At 37.7% G+C, this 16,963-nt stretch overlaps 1 protein-coding gene across 1 annotated transcript in view; it reads right to left on the reverse strand.

Moving 5' to 3' along the window:
* Positions 1-767: 767 nt before the first annotated feature.
* Positions 768-16,963, reverse strand: part of GIPC2 (GIPC PDZ domain containing family member 2) — a 99,544-nt gene continuing 83,348 nt past the window's right edge. Inside the window, exon 6 of the mRNA XM_040232482.1 lies at positions 768-4,716. Coding sequence (XP_040088416.1) covers positions 4,571-4,716 — 146 coding nt within the window. The 3' untranslated portion in view covers positions 768-4,570. The remainder of the gene's footprint in view (positions 4,717-16,963) is intronic.

Genomic DNA, 16,963 nt, shown 5'->3' on the forward strand with positions numbered 1-16,963 from the left:
TGTGGATAAAATAGGCAGCAGTGAAACTGGAAAGAAGTAGACATATTCAGTAAGTATTTGTTGGAATTGAAACAAATTGCTGCTGGACTTGACAAAGTAAAAGAGCAATTAGGTGAATTATGATGCCATTTCCTATCACAGAAAATTAAGGAAAGTAAGACTTTTAAGAAAAGTCTAATGTTTCATGCCAGACATGTTAAGGTTTTGACACACTTGGTGGAGATGTCAAGGAAACAGTTGAATATCTGAGGGTAGAGCTCCAAGACAGGCCCATCCTGGTGATATTGATTTGGGGGTTGAAAATGTAAAGATGTTTAAAGGCATAGGAACAGATGAGTCACCTAAGAAGAGGTAAAGTAGGGGAGAGGCCCAAGGCCTGAGGAACACCATGGGTGGAGGTCAGTTCCCTGGTAGCTCAGCTGGTAAAGAATCCACCTTCAATGCAGGAGACTCCAGTTTAATCCTTGGGTTGGGAAGATCCCCTGGCAAAGAGACAGGCTACCTACTCCAGTATTCTTGGGCTTCCCTGGTGGCTCAGATGGTAAAGAATCCGCCTGCCATGCAGGAGACCTGGGTTCAATCCCTGGGTTGGGAAGATCCCCTGGAGGAGGGCATGGCAACCCACTCCAGTATTCTTGCCTGGAGAATCCCCATGGACATACAAGCCTGGCGGGCTACAGTTCATGGGGTCGCAAAGAGTCGGACACGACTGTATAACTAAGCACAGCACCACACATGCTAAAAACACAAAGGCCTAGACAGTCACGTGTGTTATTCCCATCATTTATTTGGACAAAAAACTAAAGCGTCTGGCATTTAAAACCCAAAATTTTTGTTGTTTTCATCATAAAAACACTCATCGCTTTTTTTTCATTAAAAGTTTTTTATTTGAGGAGTTCTATTTTGAATATAAGAAATATAAAGTTATGTTAGCTTTACATATAATTTATTTTTGATCAATACATGAAATTTTATACATTGTAAGTAGAAATACAGCAAATATTGTTTTTAAACAATATCAAATATAATTTTAATTTCACATATTAATAGATTTCCAAGTTCAATCTCAAAAATACATCTTAAAGTATAAGATATGATTTTTATAAAAGAGAAAAAAAATTTCTTTTCGAAAAAATAGAAGATTTTACCTGTATCTAGTCAATGCTGTATGCATGGCACAAACAGTTCAAAATATAAAATGTTTACCTAAAACTATCCTTCAGAATGTTTTTATTTTTTTCTATAGCTTGAAAATATTTATGACTGTACATAAGTGTTATGGAGAGGTAATGCCTCTAATGAAATAAAGATGTCATATTCAACTTTTGCTTGCCCTTCTAGCAGATAACAACCGTGAGTCATTTCTTGGAACTAGGTTTTCAGGTAACAGGTAGGGACAGGCTGTGCCACTGGTACACTTCACAATCTTAGAAACATTTTATAATCATGATAAATTACTCTGATAGCTCTTTCAACCTGTGTCAAGAAGATAATAAAAGTGCATCTTACACAGAGCACTAATACTTGGGACTGTGAGTTGAATAGCATCTTCTATCTCTTTACTCACCCACAGCTTGAGTAAAATACTCATCTGTCTTTTTAATCTATTACTTCCTCCAGAATCACAGCATACTATTAGTATCCATATTTTTCAGCTGTATCACAGAGTGAAAGAGTAATCATATGATCATTCTTTTACATCTTTGGGGGATAATTGTGCTCTATTAGAAGAACCATTATTTTGAAAACACCATTTGCAGATGAAATTCATTTTGCTACTATACTAAGGAGGCAATAACTGAAGGAAACAGGAAGGCTCTCTCTGGACTTGATGGAGGTCTAGTAACAACAACAAGCTAAATAAAGTGTGCCTCACTTGGAAAATATCTACCTGTTAAAGGTGTGGGGGAATACTGCAAATTAAACATTAATTGGAAAAATTATCTCTATTTAGCTAAATATCTGTCACATTAGACTATTGGCTATAGCAGCTCCAAAAAGAGGTTAACTGATTACTTTTATAATTGAATTCTTAAAGAGTTTCACATGGTATAATTATATAACTGTGTTTCTGAAACATCACAGAAACCCAAAATGTACTCATTTGTAATCATCAGAATGTGTAGACCTGGTCAGAGCCAAGCTATGCTCAAGAACCCAATGTTCAAACATCCTTTGATTTTCTCCACACACACAAAAAAAATGGAGTGAGCTCTCAGTGGCCACTAAAAGGTGCTGTTTTGTGTAAAAGGAAAACAAGAATAAAATAAATAAATAAAACAAGAATCAAAATTTTAAAAAGAATAAAACAATCATCCTCCACTATGAAAAAAAAGTTCTTTGAGAAAAAACAACAGAGTTCTGAAAATGTTTAGTGGTCCCCAGAAACACGGCACAGTTTTTAAAATGTCTGTGTCGTAACAGTAGAAGGTAGCCCCATCTTGTAGACTGTGAGACCTGAAAACCCGTCGTTTTAATGCACTGGGAATTTTACCAAAGGCACAAAAAGAGATATATTTTCAGGTAAGAGAACAAAATGACATAAAGAAACTGACCTTGTTATCAGTTTAGAGGAGAAGTGAGAGAGAACATTTCAAGGCAAAAATCTATTACTAAGAAAGCACCTATGCCCAGCTAAGACCCTTACTGATAAATGCTCATCTAATGTTAACAAGCAAGTTACAGTTGCAATTGTACATGATTGTCAGTAACTTACACTTCAAACTTCTACAGAGATCATGGTAAGGACAACCACTTTGTAAATATGAGGTTCCATAAATCACAGGGAATTTGCACCAAGTGTCAGCATTCATCCATACCCAAAAGAGAAAGAGAACCAGACAGCATCAATAATAAACAATGCCTCATCATTTCAAATCTAACATCTAGTGCCAAAAATTTTGTTTTGTTTAAGCTGAAATATTTCTGTGAACCTCCTAAGTCATCCAATAACTTTCTTATCCCAAAAAATATCAGCTCTTTTATAGTATGTTCTTCTACAAGAAATGGTATTAAGAATTAACAGGTACGTGGGAACCTCCAAAAGAAATTCACTAAACAAGTAGCAACAAATTACTACAGCCTGGGCTGGATCCTATTTCCAAATGATGGGCAAGGGCAGTAAGACAATCCACTTCCTATAAACTATTTTTGTTACATGTTAATGACAAACAGTTTCTGTGAAGGTTTCAGATCAATGAGATAAAGAATATCAAACTTAAAGAATTAAATGTATGTGAAAAAGAGGGTGGAAGGCAGTAAAACTGAAGTTGCACCAGAAAACAAGTTATCTAAGCATTAACCCAGCAGGAAAAGGGAACTACTTCTGATTTCCTAGAATATACCTCACACAGGTTATTATTTCCGATTACTACGGCAGCATGCAGCATTTTCCATCTAACACTTTAGAGAAATGCTTGGTCACACCATGCTCTGCCTTATTAAATGATCTATGTTGAAACCATTCATTTCCATTTCCCTTACATCTATAAAATGTCAAGTAACAGTGATAAGACAGTCATTTACCCTCAATTTTCTCAATAATATAAGGTTTTAGAGAGAGTGCATTAGAACTCCAAAATAATAGAATATATTTTTCTCAACTTTCCCTTCCTCCTGCATTTTCACTTGGAGGAAATCTATTCTGATAGCATCTCCTTAAAAGTTCAGGAGGCTTAAAAGTTTTGCTCTTTAACCACCCCCCAAAATGTCCTCAAACACAGCTATTTTCTGAGTAAACATCTTTCAAAAGAAAAGTTCTACAAAGACTATAAAAAAACTTTCTCTGGAATGCTTATAAAGGGTAACATAAGAGTAGGTATGAGTGGAAAACAAACAGTGTTGTAAGAACTGCTAAAAAAATTAAATATTAGTGTTTCCTAACCTATCTTCCTCTTTTTCACCTTCTTCTACACATACAAACACATATACAACACAATAGATTTCAACAAGTTTAAGAATCAAGAAAGCAATTACAAAGAAGCAAAAAATAAAAGTTAATCAATCCTTGTTTTAATAAAGACAGAAAGTAGGCCATAGACTTTAACAGGCTGTAGGACTCTTCCTCCTCTTACTCAGCAGGTTTAAAAAAAAAAAGTTACTAGACATCTAGGAGGCATAATTCACATTTCATGTTCTGAACCCATCCTGTTAAAACTAGCATAACAAAATGAAGACTCTATGAGGCAAACTATACTGCAATCCTAGTTTTTACTACATTGAGATCTTGCAAAAGAACTACAAAGCTATTGCAATCAACTTTTATGTGAAAAACAAAACATGGCTGTCAATGGGAAACAAAATTATCTATCTAGAAATACTCTCTAAAACTAACTTTTAAAAAGCTTCTGAATGAATATTAAAATTGGTTACATTTGAGGTAATTTATCTTAAGCATACTCCATATACAACTGCATTAAAAAAGTGCCCAAAAATCAAGACTATGTTTCAGAAGAATGTATTCATACACATAAAACCAAGCCAGAGTCCATAACAGTGTCTGAAGGCAGATCTTACTTTTTTCTTAAGGAACAATGGTTCCTTCTTCCAGAGTCGATCACTCACATCATAATCACTCTTGTTTGGCATCACCAATGACTCCCCAAACATCAAAGACAAATTCATCTGGGAACGCAAAGTCTCCAAGAGTTTCATCAAGTGCCACAGCAAATTCATCTGGATTACCTTTGTCCTTTCCAGCTTCAAACATTGTAGTAGCTATCAAAAATAATTTTTAAAAATTAATGATACATGAAACAGCATCAGGAGACTGAGAAAAGGGGCAACAGGAAAAGCATTTTCTAAAAGTTACACAGATACATATATACATACTTTTAGCACAAATCAAAATAAGATGCTATCATCACATATCAAGTTAGCAAAGATGTTTTAAACCATCTATCTTCTGCACCCAGGTTTGCAGCTGCTACCCTGACCTCTCCTCTGTCTTGAAGTCCATCAGATAGGAACTTCTGGTGTTCCTGTGGGTGGAGCAAGAATTCCTGAAAGAAAACCCTGGGGTTAACCCAGAGAGGAAACCCAGCGTACACCCTTCCCCACTTCCCCATAGTAACTAGCTCTTTCTGTCCCCTCTGCCAGTCCCCCACCTGCAACTATGAAAAAAAGACAAAGAATAACAGTTTGGAGAAATCAAGCTAGAGAGAAGGGGGGGCGGGGATCTGTCTACTCATGGAAGTGAGGTAGCTCTTTTTGAGTCCATTTCCAGGTTGGGTTAGAAAGTGAAGATGGTGCCCTTGTTCTGTTTTTCTAATGAGTTGCCTAGACATATTTTATGTCTGGGAAACCAGCATCTTCAGGAGTAAACATTCCCATGAGACCTGCACCACCTGGCGGGGATCCCATAAGACTCAGCTGGCTTTTTGTAATTCCTCTAAAGCATTAGCTACCAGAAGAGACAGTGTGGATGCGATTTGGGACTTGGGTGAAAAACTGCTGGGTAAAGGGAAATACCAAAGCCCAGCCTCTTTTTTCCCCCAGGTTAATATTTATATAAGTATACATATAATATATATATATATATATATACACACACACACACACACATATATGTGTGTGTATATATATATATATATGGTTGTGCTGGATCTTTATTGCTACACACAGACTTTCTCTAATTGTATTAGCAGGGGCTACTCTTCATTACGGTGAGCAGGCTTCTCATTGCAGTGGCTTCTCTTGTTATAGAGCACGGACTCTAGGCACATGGGTTTCAGTAATTGCAGCATACAGGCTCAGCAGCTACAGCTCATGGCCTTAGTTGCTCCATGGCATGTGGAATCTTTCCAGATCAGAGATCACACTCATGTCTCCAGCATTGGCAGGCAGATTCTTATCCGTTATACCACCAGGACAGTCCTCAGGTTAAGGTTAAACAAACCAAAGGTTATATGATTTCTATGAATGAGCCAAGAGGTTGGTCCTTCCAATTAAAATCCACTAGGTCTCTTAAGGACATTTAAGAACTGTTTCTCATCTCAAACATTTCAGTACTAACACAGATAGGCTGGGGGAAGGGAAGAGATGTGGCCCATAGAGGAGCACCATAATCAGAGCAGAAGTGAGATGCAGATGGGGTGACCTGGGGCAGGGGTCAAAGTCCTAATTAAGTAAGAAGGGGTTCCTCTTGGCTGGACAGCCTGGTATAGGGTGGAGTCCAGGTGTGGTAAGGGGAGCATGGGAGAGGGGAGAGGAAGACAGCAGCCACACTGATGAGAGATTGGTTATACACATGGGCACGGATCACATAAGCATATAAACACTGAATAATGGGAACCAAGTTTTGTCACTGTCGGAGAAAGATTAACAGGAAAAAGGAGAAAACTAGAATGAACCCTGCTAAATTAGAACTGTAGAGATCAGTGAAATACGTATTTTTAGAAAGAGATAAAAAACTGTAGAGGTAAAGACATGAACACACACATTCCCCAATCCACTGGGCTGGCCTGGGAGAAGTGGCATCCCAATAGCAATGAGCAGACAAAACACCCAGATCTTGGTTGTTAAATATCATTCTCCACTGAAAAGAATCAGAGTTCCTCAGAGAAATGGCTGATTCCAGGGCTGGAGTAGGCAAAGTACAATATGAACCAAGAATATCTCCTCCAGAAACTAATGTCTCCCAAAAAATGGTAGGAGCATGTGAAAAGACACAGAAATCAGAACAGAAGAATTCCCATTGACCCAATGAGGGACAATCTGAGCATCAGAATTAGTGATGGTCATAGATTATAATCCTATTGAACAAAACAGGAAACCAAGAATCCATAATGAAGTGATTGGTTGATTGACAAACAGATGGATGAAAGGTTGGTTGGTTGATTCACAAAGAACAGGATATTTACATAGCTTCAAAATATATCCTCACCAAATACTTATTATGAACAGGATAACTTTACAGTGGAGAAGCTTAGCAGATACCACCTAAAGAAGTCATCAACATCATAAACAGAACAAGTCAAAGTCTTGTGCCTCCAGGTAAAATATAATGAAAAGAACACATAGCAACATTTGTGATATTTCTGCCAGAGGTGCAACTTGAATGCTACTATGAAAGAAGAATCCAAAACTGAGGCACATTCTACAAAATAACTGACTTGTACCCCCCAAAAGTATGAAGGTCATAAAAATTAAGGCTGGGAAACTGTTCCAAATTGACACAAGGAAAAATAACACGGGATTTTGAATGTGCTCTTTTGCTGTAATGAATATTAAGGTACTTGGTGAAATAAGAACAGGATGTGATTAGATGTTAGTAATGTATCAATGTTAATTTCATGATTTGGATAGTTAGTTATTTTAGGAGAATACACTAAAATTGTTTATAGGAATACACACTAAAGTATTTGGCGGCAATAGTATGTTGTTCATTTATTCTCAAATGGTTCAAGAGAAAAAAAAATTTGTACTGTATAACATTTCTATAAGTTTTGAGATTGCCTCAAAAAATATTTTAAGCAATAAAAAGTTAGGGAAAATTGAATCTCTTCCCTTCATCATCCCCTCGTCTCTCACCTTGCCCCAGGCTTCAACCATGACCCCAAAGCTTCTCCATTTACCATTAACCTAGAAATACATACTTCAAAAGGGAAGGAGGTCCAGCTGCAGGCAGATCTGTTTCAACCCAAGGGCTCTGCCAAGTTTCTTAAAACTTTTATGTATTTTTAATGTGTGCCAAGGCTGGCCAGGATATAGTGAAGCAAACACTCAAATATACTGGTGTGGACCTTGGTATTAATAAATTTGGCTTTTGAAAAACAACTGGACAAGTATCTACCTTTTAAAATGTTCACATCCTTTGATCTATTATTGCTATTTCCACTTCTGAGAATCTGTATGTTTTCTTCCAGTTTTATTAAGATAAAATTGACACACATTCCTGTACAGGTTTAAGGTACCAGCATAAAGATTTCACTTATATACATCATGAAATGATTACCACAATAAGTTTAGTGAACATCCATCATCTCACATAGATACCAAAAAGTGTTTTTTCCCTTGTAATGAGAACTCTTAGGGTTTACCCTCTTAACTTTCATAAACATCCTAGGGCAGTCAGCAGTGTGAATTCCTAGTACTTATCTCACAGCTCAAAGTTTGTATCTTTTAACTACCCTAAGCCAATTCTCCCTCCTCTTACCCTCCACCTCTGGTGGCCATAAATCTGAACTTTTTCCAAGAGCTTAGTTTTCAGTGTTTGGTTTGTCTTCAGATTCCACACAGAAGTGAGATCACACAGTGTTTTCCTTTCTCTGACTTATCTCACTTAGCATGCCTTCAAGTCTCATCCATGTTGTCACAAATGGCAGGATTTCCTTTCTATGGCTGAATAATATTCTATTGTAATATATACCTCAACTTCTTCATTCACCTGCCCATAGGTACTTAGGTCATTTCCTAAGTCTATTTTCTTAGACTGTTGTGAATAATGCTGCTACAAACACAGGGTACAGATATCTCTTCAACACAGTATCTTCATTTTCTTCACATAAGAGAATCTATACTTTTTAAAAAAAAAATCTTAAAAATAGAAAAGAATTTAGCATTCATATTTTGTTTAAAAAAAACCTAAGATACAAAATCATTTTTTTATTTAATAAGACACAGGATCATGAAGTCACCTTTAGCATGATGAAATAAATTACATGAACTATTTTGAAGTAATTTTAAACAATGTTTATAACTTTGCAATAATGTGAGGAAATATTTTTGTTTTAATATTTACTGAAAAAGAAGTATACATTTTTATATTATAATCACACTACATTTTTACAAAAATTTCTACATAGCATGGATAAAAAGAGAAGTGTACATTAAAGCAATTGTAATAAAAATATTGTTAGAATCTAGGCAATTGCTATGAAGTACTATTTAAAAAGTCTTTTACAAAAACTGTATGTTTGAAAATCACCATTATAAAATATTAGGGAGACACACACACAATGGAAGAAAACTTAAAATACAGTAGATAAATCCAAATTGGAGAGAAAGTTTTTGAGTTTGTTTGTTTGTTTGTTTGTTTGTTTTAGCTATGGCCTCTTTGATGCAGTAAAACTATATGCACTCATGGGTACCAGCTGTATTTTAGAAATTATTTCCTATGCCACTGAGAAACACTCTAATGTCTACAAGGAATGCTGCTCTCAACAGTATCACAGTCAAGAAAGGAGGGAAGCGGCCCTCAGAGTGCATTTCCACACAGTGAGAACCAAGGGCTCAGGAAACGGACTCTTGATATTCCCTGTTCACCTGGCTGGGTCCCTTCACTCCTTAGGTGGGCTCGCCTTGGGTCTTCACCACAACACTAGCTTCACCGTGGCTGGCTGCAGAGAAGTCCCAAAGCTCTGCTTCCATCTCTGACTTCTCTCACAAGTTTACAGTACTCCTTTCTGAATAAGAAGTGCACAAGTCTTCCAGCTTGTGTTCTGTTAGCATCTCATCCAGCATGTCAAGAAACCAAATGACTTCTCTCTGAATGAACGGCTACTCCTTCTGTTGTGCCCAGTGTCATTAACAGTGCGACCATTCTCCCTGTTACCTTTCTTCTCTTGCCTGTGCACCAAACACTGCCTCCCCTTGATTCTATTTCGGCAACCTCTCTAATCTTCACTCCATTCTCACTGCCACCATACTATTTCCTTTATATACATATACATATATGTACATATACATATTATATATGTGTGGTATATAATATATATGTATATATAATAAATACACAAACACACACACATGGAAGGCTTGTTTTATTCCAGGCTGTGGGTTAAGGATTTAGCAAATAAAAATCTTCTTTTACCCTTGTGACAGTCCTAAAAGGTAGATGTCACCATCACTTCCATCGCAGTTTTCTGTTGCTGCTCAGTAAACCACCCCCAACCTTTGTGGCTCACGGTTCTGCGGGTTGACTGTGCTCAGCTGGGCAGTTCTCCCTTCGGGTCTCTCCTGTTGTTGCAGTCAACACCAGGAGCTGGAGTCATATGAAGCCTCATCTGGCTTCTTCACTGACATGTCTGCATCTCAGCTGGAATGACTGGAACAGCTGGGGACTGGTGAGCATCTCTCTACCCTGCCTTTTGTTGAGGTTATACCATGCTATTTCTTTAATCTCTGGGTCTAGTCACAAACCATCTCTCAGAAGCACATTAGATTTCTCTTCCTAAAGGACAGCTCTAATCCTTTTAGGTAATAAGACGAGAGGACCAGGAAGCTCCTCTCCACCTCTGGACTGTTTCATTCACATATATGAAAATATTCCTTTGGTCACAGGTACAGTCTTAAAAACTCTACACCCTAGTCTGGCACTCTGATCCGAAGTACCCCCACCTCCCAAATGGCTTATTCCTTGGCACTAATGCTGTACCTTGGAAATCTGACAACTCAAAAAAAACCATCTTTCCTCTCCTTCCTACCTTTGCCTAGGACAGCCTCCTCCTAATCCCAGGTCCACCATTAAACTCCTTTGTCTCCCTCAAGGCTCCTTCCTCCATGAAATTCTGGGTCCCCAACTGGTGGAAGTGATATCTGCATCCCCTAAAGCCTTCTGCCTTCAAAGTGCTATCATACTTGAATATGTAAACATATTGCCTGAGATCTTGGCAAAATGCAGATAATGCTTCAGTAGTTCTGCAGTAAGGCCTGAGATTCTGCATTTCCAATGACCCCCAGGTAATGCTAGTTCGTAGACCACACTTTGAGGAATAAGATCTTACAGAGCATATTTAACTTTGCTCTACATTGTCATTATTTTCGTCTACATATCACCCCTATTAAAAAAATTAACTCCCAATAGATCTTGAATAGTTTAGTCAGTCTTTTACGCCCAGGGGAACTAGTTTGGAATCTTATATACAGTATGTGCTGGTAGATGGGTAGGTATAGAAAGAATCCTTGTAATTACACTTAAAGAATTTTTGTACCTGCACAGTTAGCATGCACTCAAGAAACTGAGGCCCAGAACTCTGATCCTGTAGCCAGGATGTGAAAGAAGAGCAGCCAAAACTTAAAATATTGCAAAAGTAGGGTTCAAGTTCAGAATTTTGTTTAGGCTACAACGCTAAATATTTCTCATAGGGCCTACAGACAGCCTTTATTGAGACAGTTACCTGAAGATCATACTGACATATGGGTGATATACAATCTAAGGAAGAAATAAGATGTGCACAAATAAAAGATATAAGGGGAAAGGGACATTGATTTACCTATGGTTGATTCATGCTGACATTTGGCAGAAACAAACACAATATTGTAAAACAATTATCCTCCAATTAAAAATAAATAAATTTCAATAAAGCAAAAAATAAAAGATATAAGGAAATCTATAGACCATTCAGAAGCAGAAAATAATGGTGCATATGATTGATGCTCTTAAATGCTGGAGGAAACAATGCCCAGGATCAGATGTTTGCTGATGGACACTGAATCAACCAGTCTCTCCCTATCTCTCCTTCTCTCTCTCTCTCTCTCTCTCTCTCACACACACAAACACACACACACACACACAGAAGCTAAAAGAAACAACTTGCTACATGGTTCTGGTACCTCAAGAAGTTCAGCAGCACTGTCTAGTGCACTGAGCTCAGGAACCTGGACCTGATCTACCCTGACTTGCAATCTCTGATTTGTGTTCCCTAGTCACAAAATGAAAAAAAAGAAAAAAGAAGATGGTTTAAAATGCCCAAACAACAACCTTAAAGTCCAAACTGTACAATCTCACTATGTTGGCACAGCAGAAAGAAAAACTCCCATCCTAAATACAGCCCCAGAGTTGGCCAGACCCACTACATGTTTCTACCTTTACTACCACTACCATTATTACTAGTAATAATTGCTAGTAATCATTGCTAAGAATGAGAATAGCTATACCTATTATTCATGATGCGACAGAAACTTTATACATATTTAATGTAATGCCTTGGCAACCCAATAAGGTGGTTTTTTATCATACCCTTTTACAAAGACAAATAAATTATGGTTCAAAGTTTAATAATTTGCCCAATGGCTAAAGCTTCAAAAATGATATCAGGACTCTTACTCCCAGTGGATTCACTATTTTTGTGCCTCTTAACAGACATTCAGTCAGTAAACATTTACCAAGTATTTACTCTGGGAGAAGTACTGGGGTAGGAGCTGGGATTAAAAACTGAGCAAGTTATCTGCCTTCCATGAACCCCTGATCTTGTAGAAGCAAGAAAAGTATCAATTAGGCAGCTTCATGGTTATGTTGGAAATATTGTATATAATATAATGCTCCATAGATCTTGGCAAAACCTGTATTTTGCTATATATTTTAAAAGAAATTAAGAACAGAGCATGCTCTGAACAAATTATGAATTGTTTGCTAATGTTCATAAATTTGCTATATCTATAAATTATAAATACAGATTTTAAATATGTTTTACAGGAGAAATAAGCTGTTATTATAAAAGATTGAATCTCTGATTTAAGAGAAAAGCAAAAGAAACTTTTAAAAAAGGAAGTACTTTTTAGAAAGTTTTATTACATTAACATAGTGACAGCTACTAAAATGCTTTTAATCCATTAACTATATTATATCTGCAATATGCCACAATAATATTTAGCACCTGAATATAACCTGGCCGAAAAAAAAAAAAAAAAAAAAAACCACTAAAATGCAGAATTTGTTATACCACATAAAGCAGCTAAGTGCTGACCTCTAGTGGCCATACGGAGAATATCTTTATATTAATATCGCTACTGAATAATCTTTGCGTGCTAAGTCGCTTCAGTCGTATTCGCCTCTTTCAGACCCTGTGGACTGTAACCCGCCAGGCTCTTCTGTTCATGGGATTCTCCAGGCAAGTATACTGGAGTGGGTTGCCATGCCCTCCTTCAGAGGATCTTCCCAACCCAGGGATAGAACTCACGTCTCTTACGTCTCCTACACTGGTAGGCAGGTTCTTTACTGCTAGCACCTGGGAAGCTGGAAAGTCTTGAGGAAAGTGAGGCAGTGAGCTATGGAAATATCAGGAGATGCATGTAACTGTGAGCGATGTAAATATCTGGAGATCTCTGGGAGAAAAGTGGTCCAGGAGGAAGTTCAAATGCCCCACGAAGGATGCTAGCTAACATGTTCTTGTGGTGGTTTAGTCACTAAGTCGTGTGTGACTCTTGAAGCCCCATGGAGTGTAGCCTGCCAGGCTCCTCTGTCCATGGAATTCTCCAGGCAAGAATACTGGAGTGGGTTGCCATTCCCTTCTCCAGGGGATCTTCCCGACCCAGGGATCGAACCCAGGTCTCCTACTTTGCAGGCAGATACTTTACCAGCTGAGCCACCTGGAAATTAAACCTGAGTCTCCTGCATTGGCAGGCAGATTCTTTACCAACTGAGCTATGAGGGACACCCTCAATAACCTTTACATCATTATTAATTACAAACCTATTTTGGTGATATAGGTCAATTTATATTTTCCATTTTTAAATACTTAAACATAACTTTTAGATATAAGATACCTGCAGGTGAAAAATCTTGGAATCAAAGTCCCAAAACTAAATCTCAGTCCTTAACTTGTTAGCTGATTTTGGACAAGTTACCAAATGTCTCTGAATCTGTCCTCAAATCTAGAAAATGGCACATAGCAGGATTTAGATAAAGGTAAGTGACCGCTATTGTTAATTTAAACCATTAAATCTATAACTGTGCCTCTACATAAGGTCTCCAACACTTAGTTTCCCTAAGAGTTTCCATAAATATCGACCCATTTCAAGCAACTTACATATGTGTCAAACATCAAAAAACAGAGCCAGCATAGAATGTTTAAGGAAAATCTATTTCCAAAATTTCTTTGGCTTTATCTGAGAAGGATGACTTTCTATAGTGCTCATTGCTTTGAATTCACTGAAAAAAAAGAAAAGAATTCTAGGAAGAAATGTCATTATCTCTAAATAATATTGTCATACACTTTTAAAAGAGCTTTAAAGATTTTACAGGGCTTCCCAGGTGGTGCTAGTGGTAAAGAACCCGCCTGTCAATGGAGGAGACATAAGAGACATGGGTTCGATACCCGGGTGGGGAAGATCTCCAGCATGGCAACCCACTCCAGTATTCTTGCTTGGAGAATCCCATGGACAAAGGAGCCTGGCGGGTTACAGTCCATAGAGTCACAAAGAGGTGGACATGACTGAAGTGACGTAGCACATAAAAGATTTTACAGGAAAAACATTACTGAGAAACCATCATTCAAATTTCCTTCTGACACATTTCTAGATCTCTTTCTAAATTAGAAATCCTAAAATTCTGAAGTTGCTGGAATGATCTCCAGATTCCTAAACTGGTATCATCAGAACCTAGTGTAGTTCCATATACAATTTACACAACTGCCTTAAATAGTCATGAAGAAACTTGCATGACAACTTTCCTTTAAGTTAGGTCAATCTCATATAAGGTCTTACAGGACTCAAAATCTTCCAGAAACCATTTTCTCCAACGGATAACATTCCGAGGCAAGCCACATCGGCTGACATTGGGATGGTTGTAAAATAGGTCACAACTTTACAACCAAATGAAGTACTATTCCCTTCATAGTAGTAGAACACAGTGCTAGTTGCTCAGTCGTGTCCGACTCTATGACCCTGCAAGGATGTAGACTGCCAGGCTCCTCTGTCCGTGGAATTCTCCAGGCAAGATTACTGGAGTGGGCAACCATTCCCTTCTCCAGGGGACATTCCCCACCCCAGGGATCGAACCAGGGTCTTTTGCATTGCAAATATTCTTTACTGACTGCATTCTTTACCAGAGGAGCCCTTCATAAACTCATTCAAATTATTTGCCATTTCCTAATGGAAAATACATATTAGTGCTTTTCTGAGAATAGCGTTTCAGGTTTTAGTCATTTTATTGCCATATTACTTCTTAAAATTTTTAACAAAAGCATATTAACAATTCCAAAATAACATGATTTTATCAATGTAATTTGCATTAAGACTCAGCATTTCTGAAAGCTAAGAAATACTTGGAATACAAACAAGTATACTCATTTGTCTGTTGAATCAGTGTCACATTTGTGATTCATATTTCATGCTAATCAGATATGAATAATGAGAGAAATTCCTAATTTAACAATGGCTGACATTCTCCAAATAATTACTTTCCTTAAACTTTACCTCCCTAGGTGACTGATCACATTGCTAATCATATATAATGATAATGACTTTTTGTGTCATTGGAGAATTTGCTACAGATGATTAATTAACTTTATAAAGTGATTACTAGTTAATTTACAAGGAATTTGTGAGAAATGTTTAGTGCCCTGAATTTGTCAAAGTGAAAGAAAATTGATCCTTAAAGTAAGAATCTTACTTTAATTAAGGTTCTTTCTTAATTCATCTATAATTATTGTACCATTGCCCAATACTCTTCCCTGTACACTTGTATATTTTAATAACAAAAGATTTATTGTTAAATATACTTTATTTAGCTATGCCAGTACTCTTGCCTGGAAAATCCCATAGACGGAGGAGCCTGGTAGGCTACAGTCCATGGGGTCGCTAAGAGTCAGACACGACTGAGCGACTTCACTTTCACTTTTCACTTTCATGCATTGGAGAAGGAAATGGCAACCCACTCCAGTGTTCTTGCCTGGAAAATCCCAGAGACGGGGGAGCCTGGTGGGCTGCCATCTCTGGGGTCGCACACAGTCAGACATGACTGAAGCGACTTAGCAGCAGCAATATACACTTAAGTAGCAATAGGACCTATGTCCAAAATCAAGTTCTAAAGCTGAGCACTGCTTTAAGTTCTCATTTTTGAAAAGTGTGGTTCTCCTAAAGCTTATCAAGACCCAGCAACTGATACCCTAATGCCTGAATCTTACAATATTTATACAGTATACAATATGAAAACCTCTTAATTGAATAGAGATATATTATTTTTCTAACATATACTACCTGAGTTTAAGTGGGCTTCCCTGATAGCTCAGTTGGAAAAGAATTGGCTTGCAATGCAGGAGACCCCTATTCGATTCCTGGGTCAAGAAGATCTGCTGGAGAAGGGATAGCCTACCCACTCCAGTATTCTTGGGCTTCCCTTGTGGCTCAGCTGGTAAAGAATCTGCCTGCAATGAGGGAGACCTGGGTTCAATCCCTGCGTTGGGAAGATCCCCTGGAGAAAGGAAACGCTACCCACTCCAGCATTCTTGCCTGGAGAATTCCATGGACTGTATAGTCTCTGGGGTAGTAAAGCAAAGAGTTGTACGCAACTGAGCAACTTTCACTTCACCTAAGTTTAAGAACATTGACATCTCTAAATCCCCTTTACTCTCATCGGCAACTTCATTTTATAACTGTTACAGGCCCACATCATTTATGCAAATCTCTATATTTTTCCAAATGCAAACAGGTTGGGAGAAATGTTTTTAAAGCACTTCCTTTCTATATGGTCATCTCAGCTCTAACTTTGGGTCCATGTATAGCAGGGAGGTATTATATGCAAATTTTATATTTCTCTTTAAGGAACTAGAAAAGAGTACCCTTTTTTAAAAATTACATCATCTGTATAGCTAACATAAACTTTGTTTTTAAAGTTCAGACAGGCAGGGAAGAAATTAGGATAAACTCTATAAGAAAAAAGATGAGTAGAAGTAGAAAAGGAAGAATGGATTTTAAACATTCCTAGCTGATGCAGAGTAAAATACTTTACCTGGTAGCAAGTAAATCAAATATTCCAAGTCTTTGACTTTAAAAAATTTATTAAATATCTGATACAAACACACGCATGCCAACACACACAGATGCAGACAGGTAACAAACCCCACCACTATCATGCTCACTCACTATTTCCCCACCCAGCACCCACTTGCCCTTCTTAAAGGGAACTCTGCATTTATCATCTTGCTTCAACATGGGGAGGGGCCAGGACCTTCACAATCTCAGCCCTTCTACCTCAGAGTCTCTCTTCCACAGACAGAGCCTATGACCCAGGCCTAACCACTTC

Source organism: Oryx dammah, unplaced genomic scaffold (assembly GCF_014754425.2).
Source record: "Oryx dammah isolate SB20612 unplaced genomic scaffold, SCBI_Odam_1.1 HiC_scaffold_28, whole genome shotgun sequence".
Lineage (NCBI taxonomy): Eukaryota > Metazoa > Chordata > Mammalia > Artiodactyla > Bovidae > Oryx > Oryx dammah.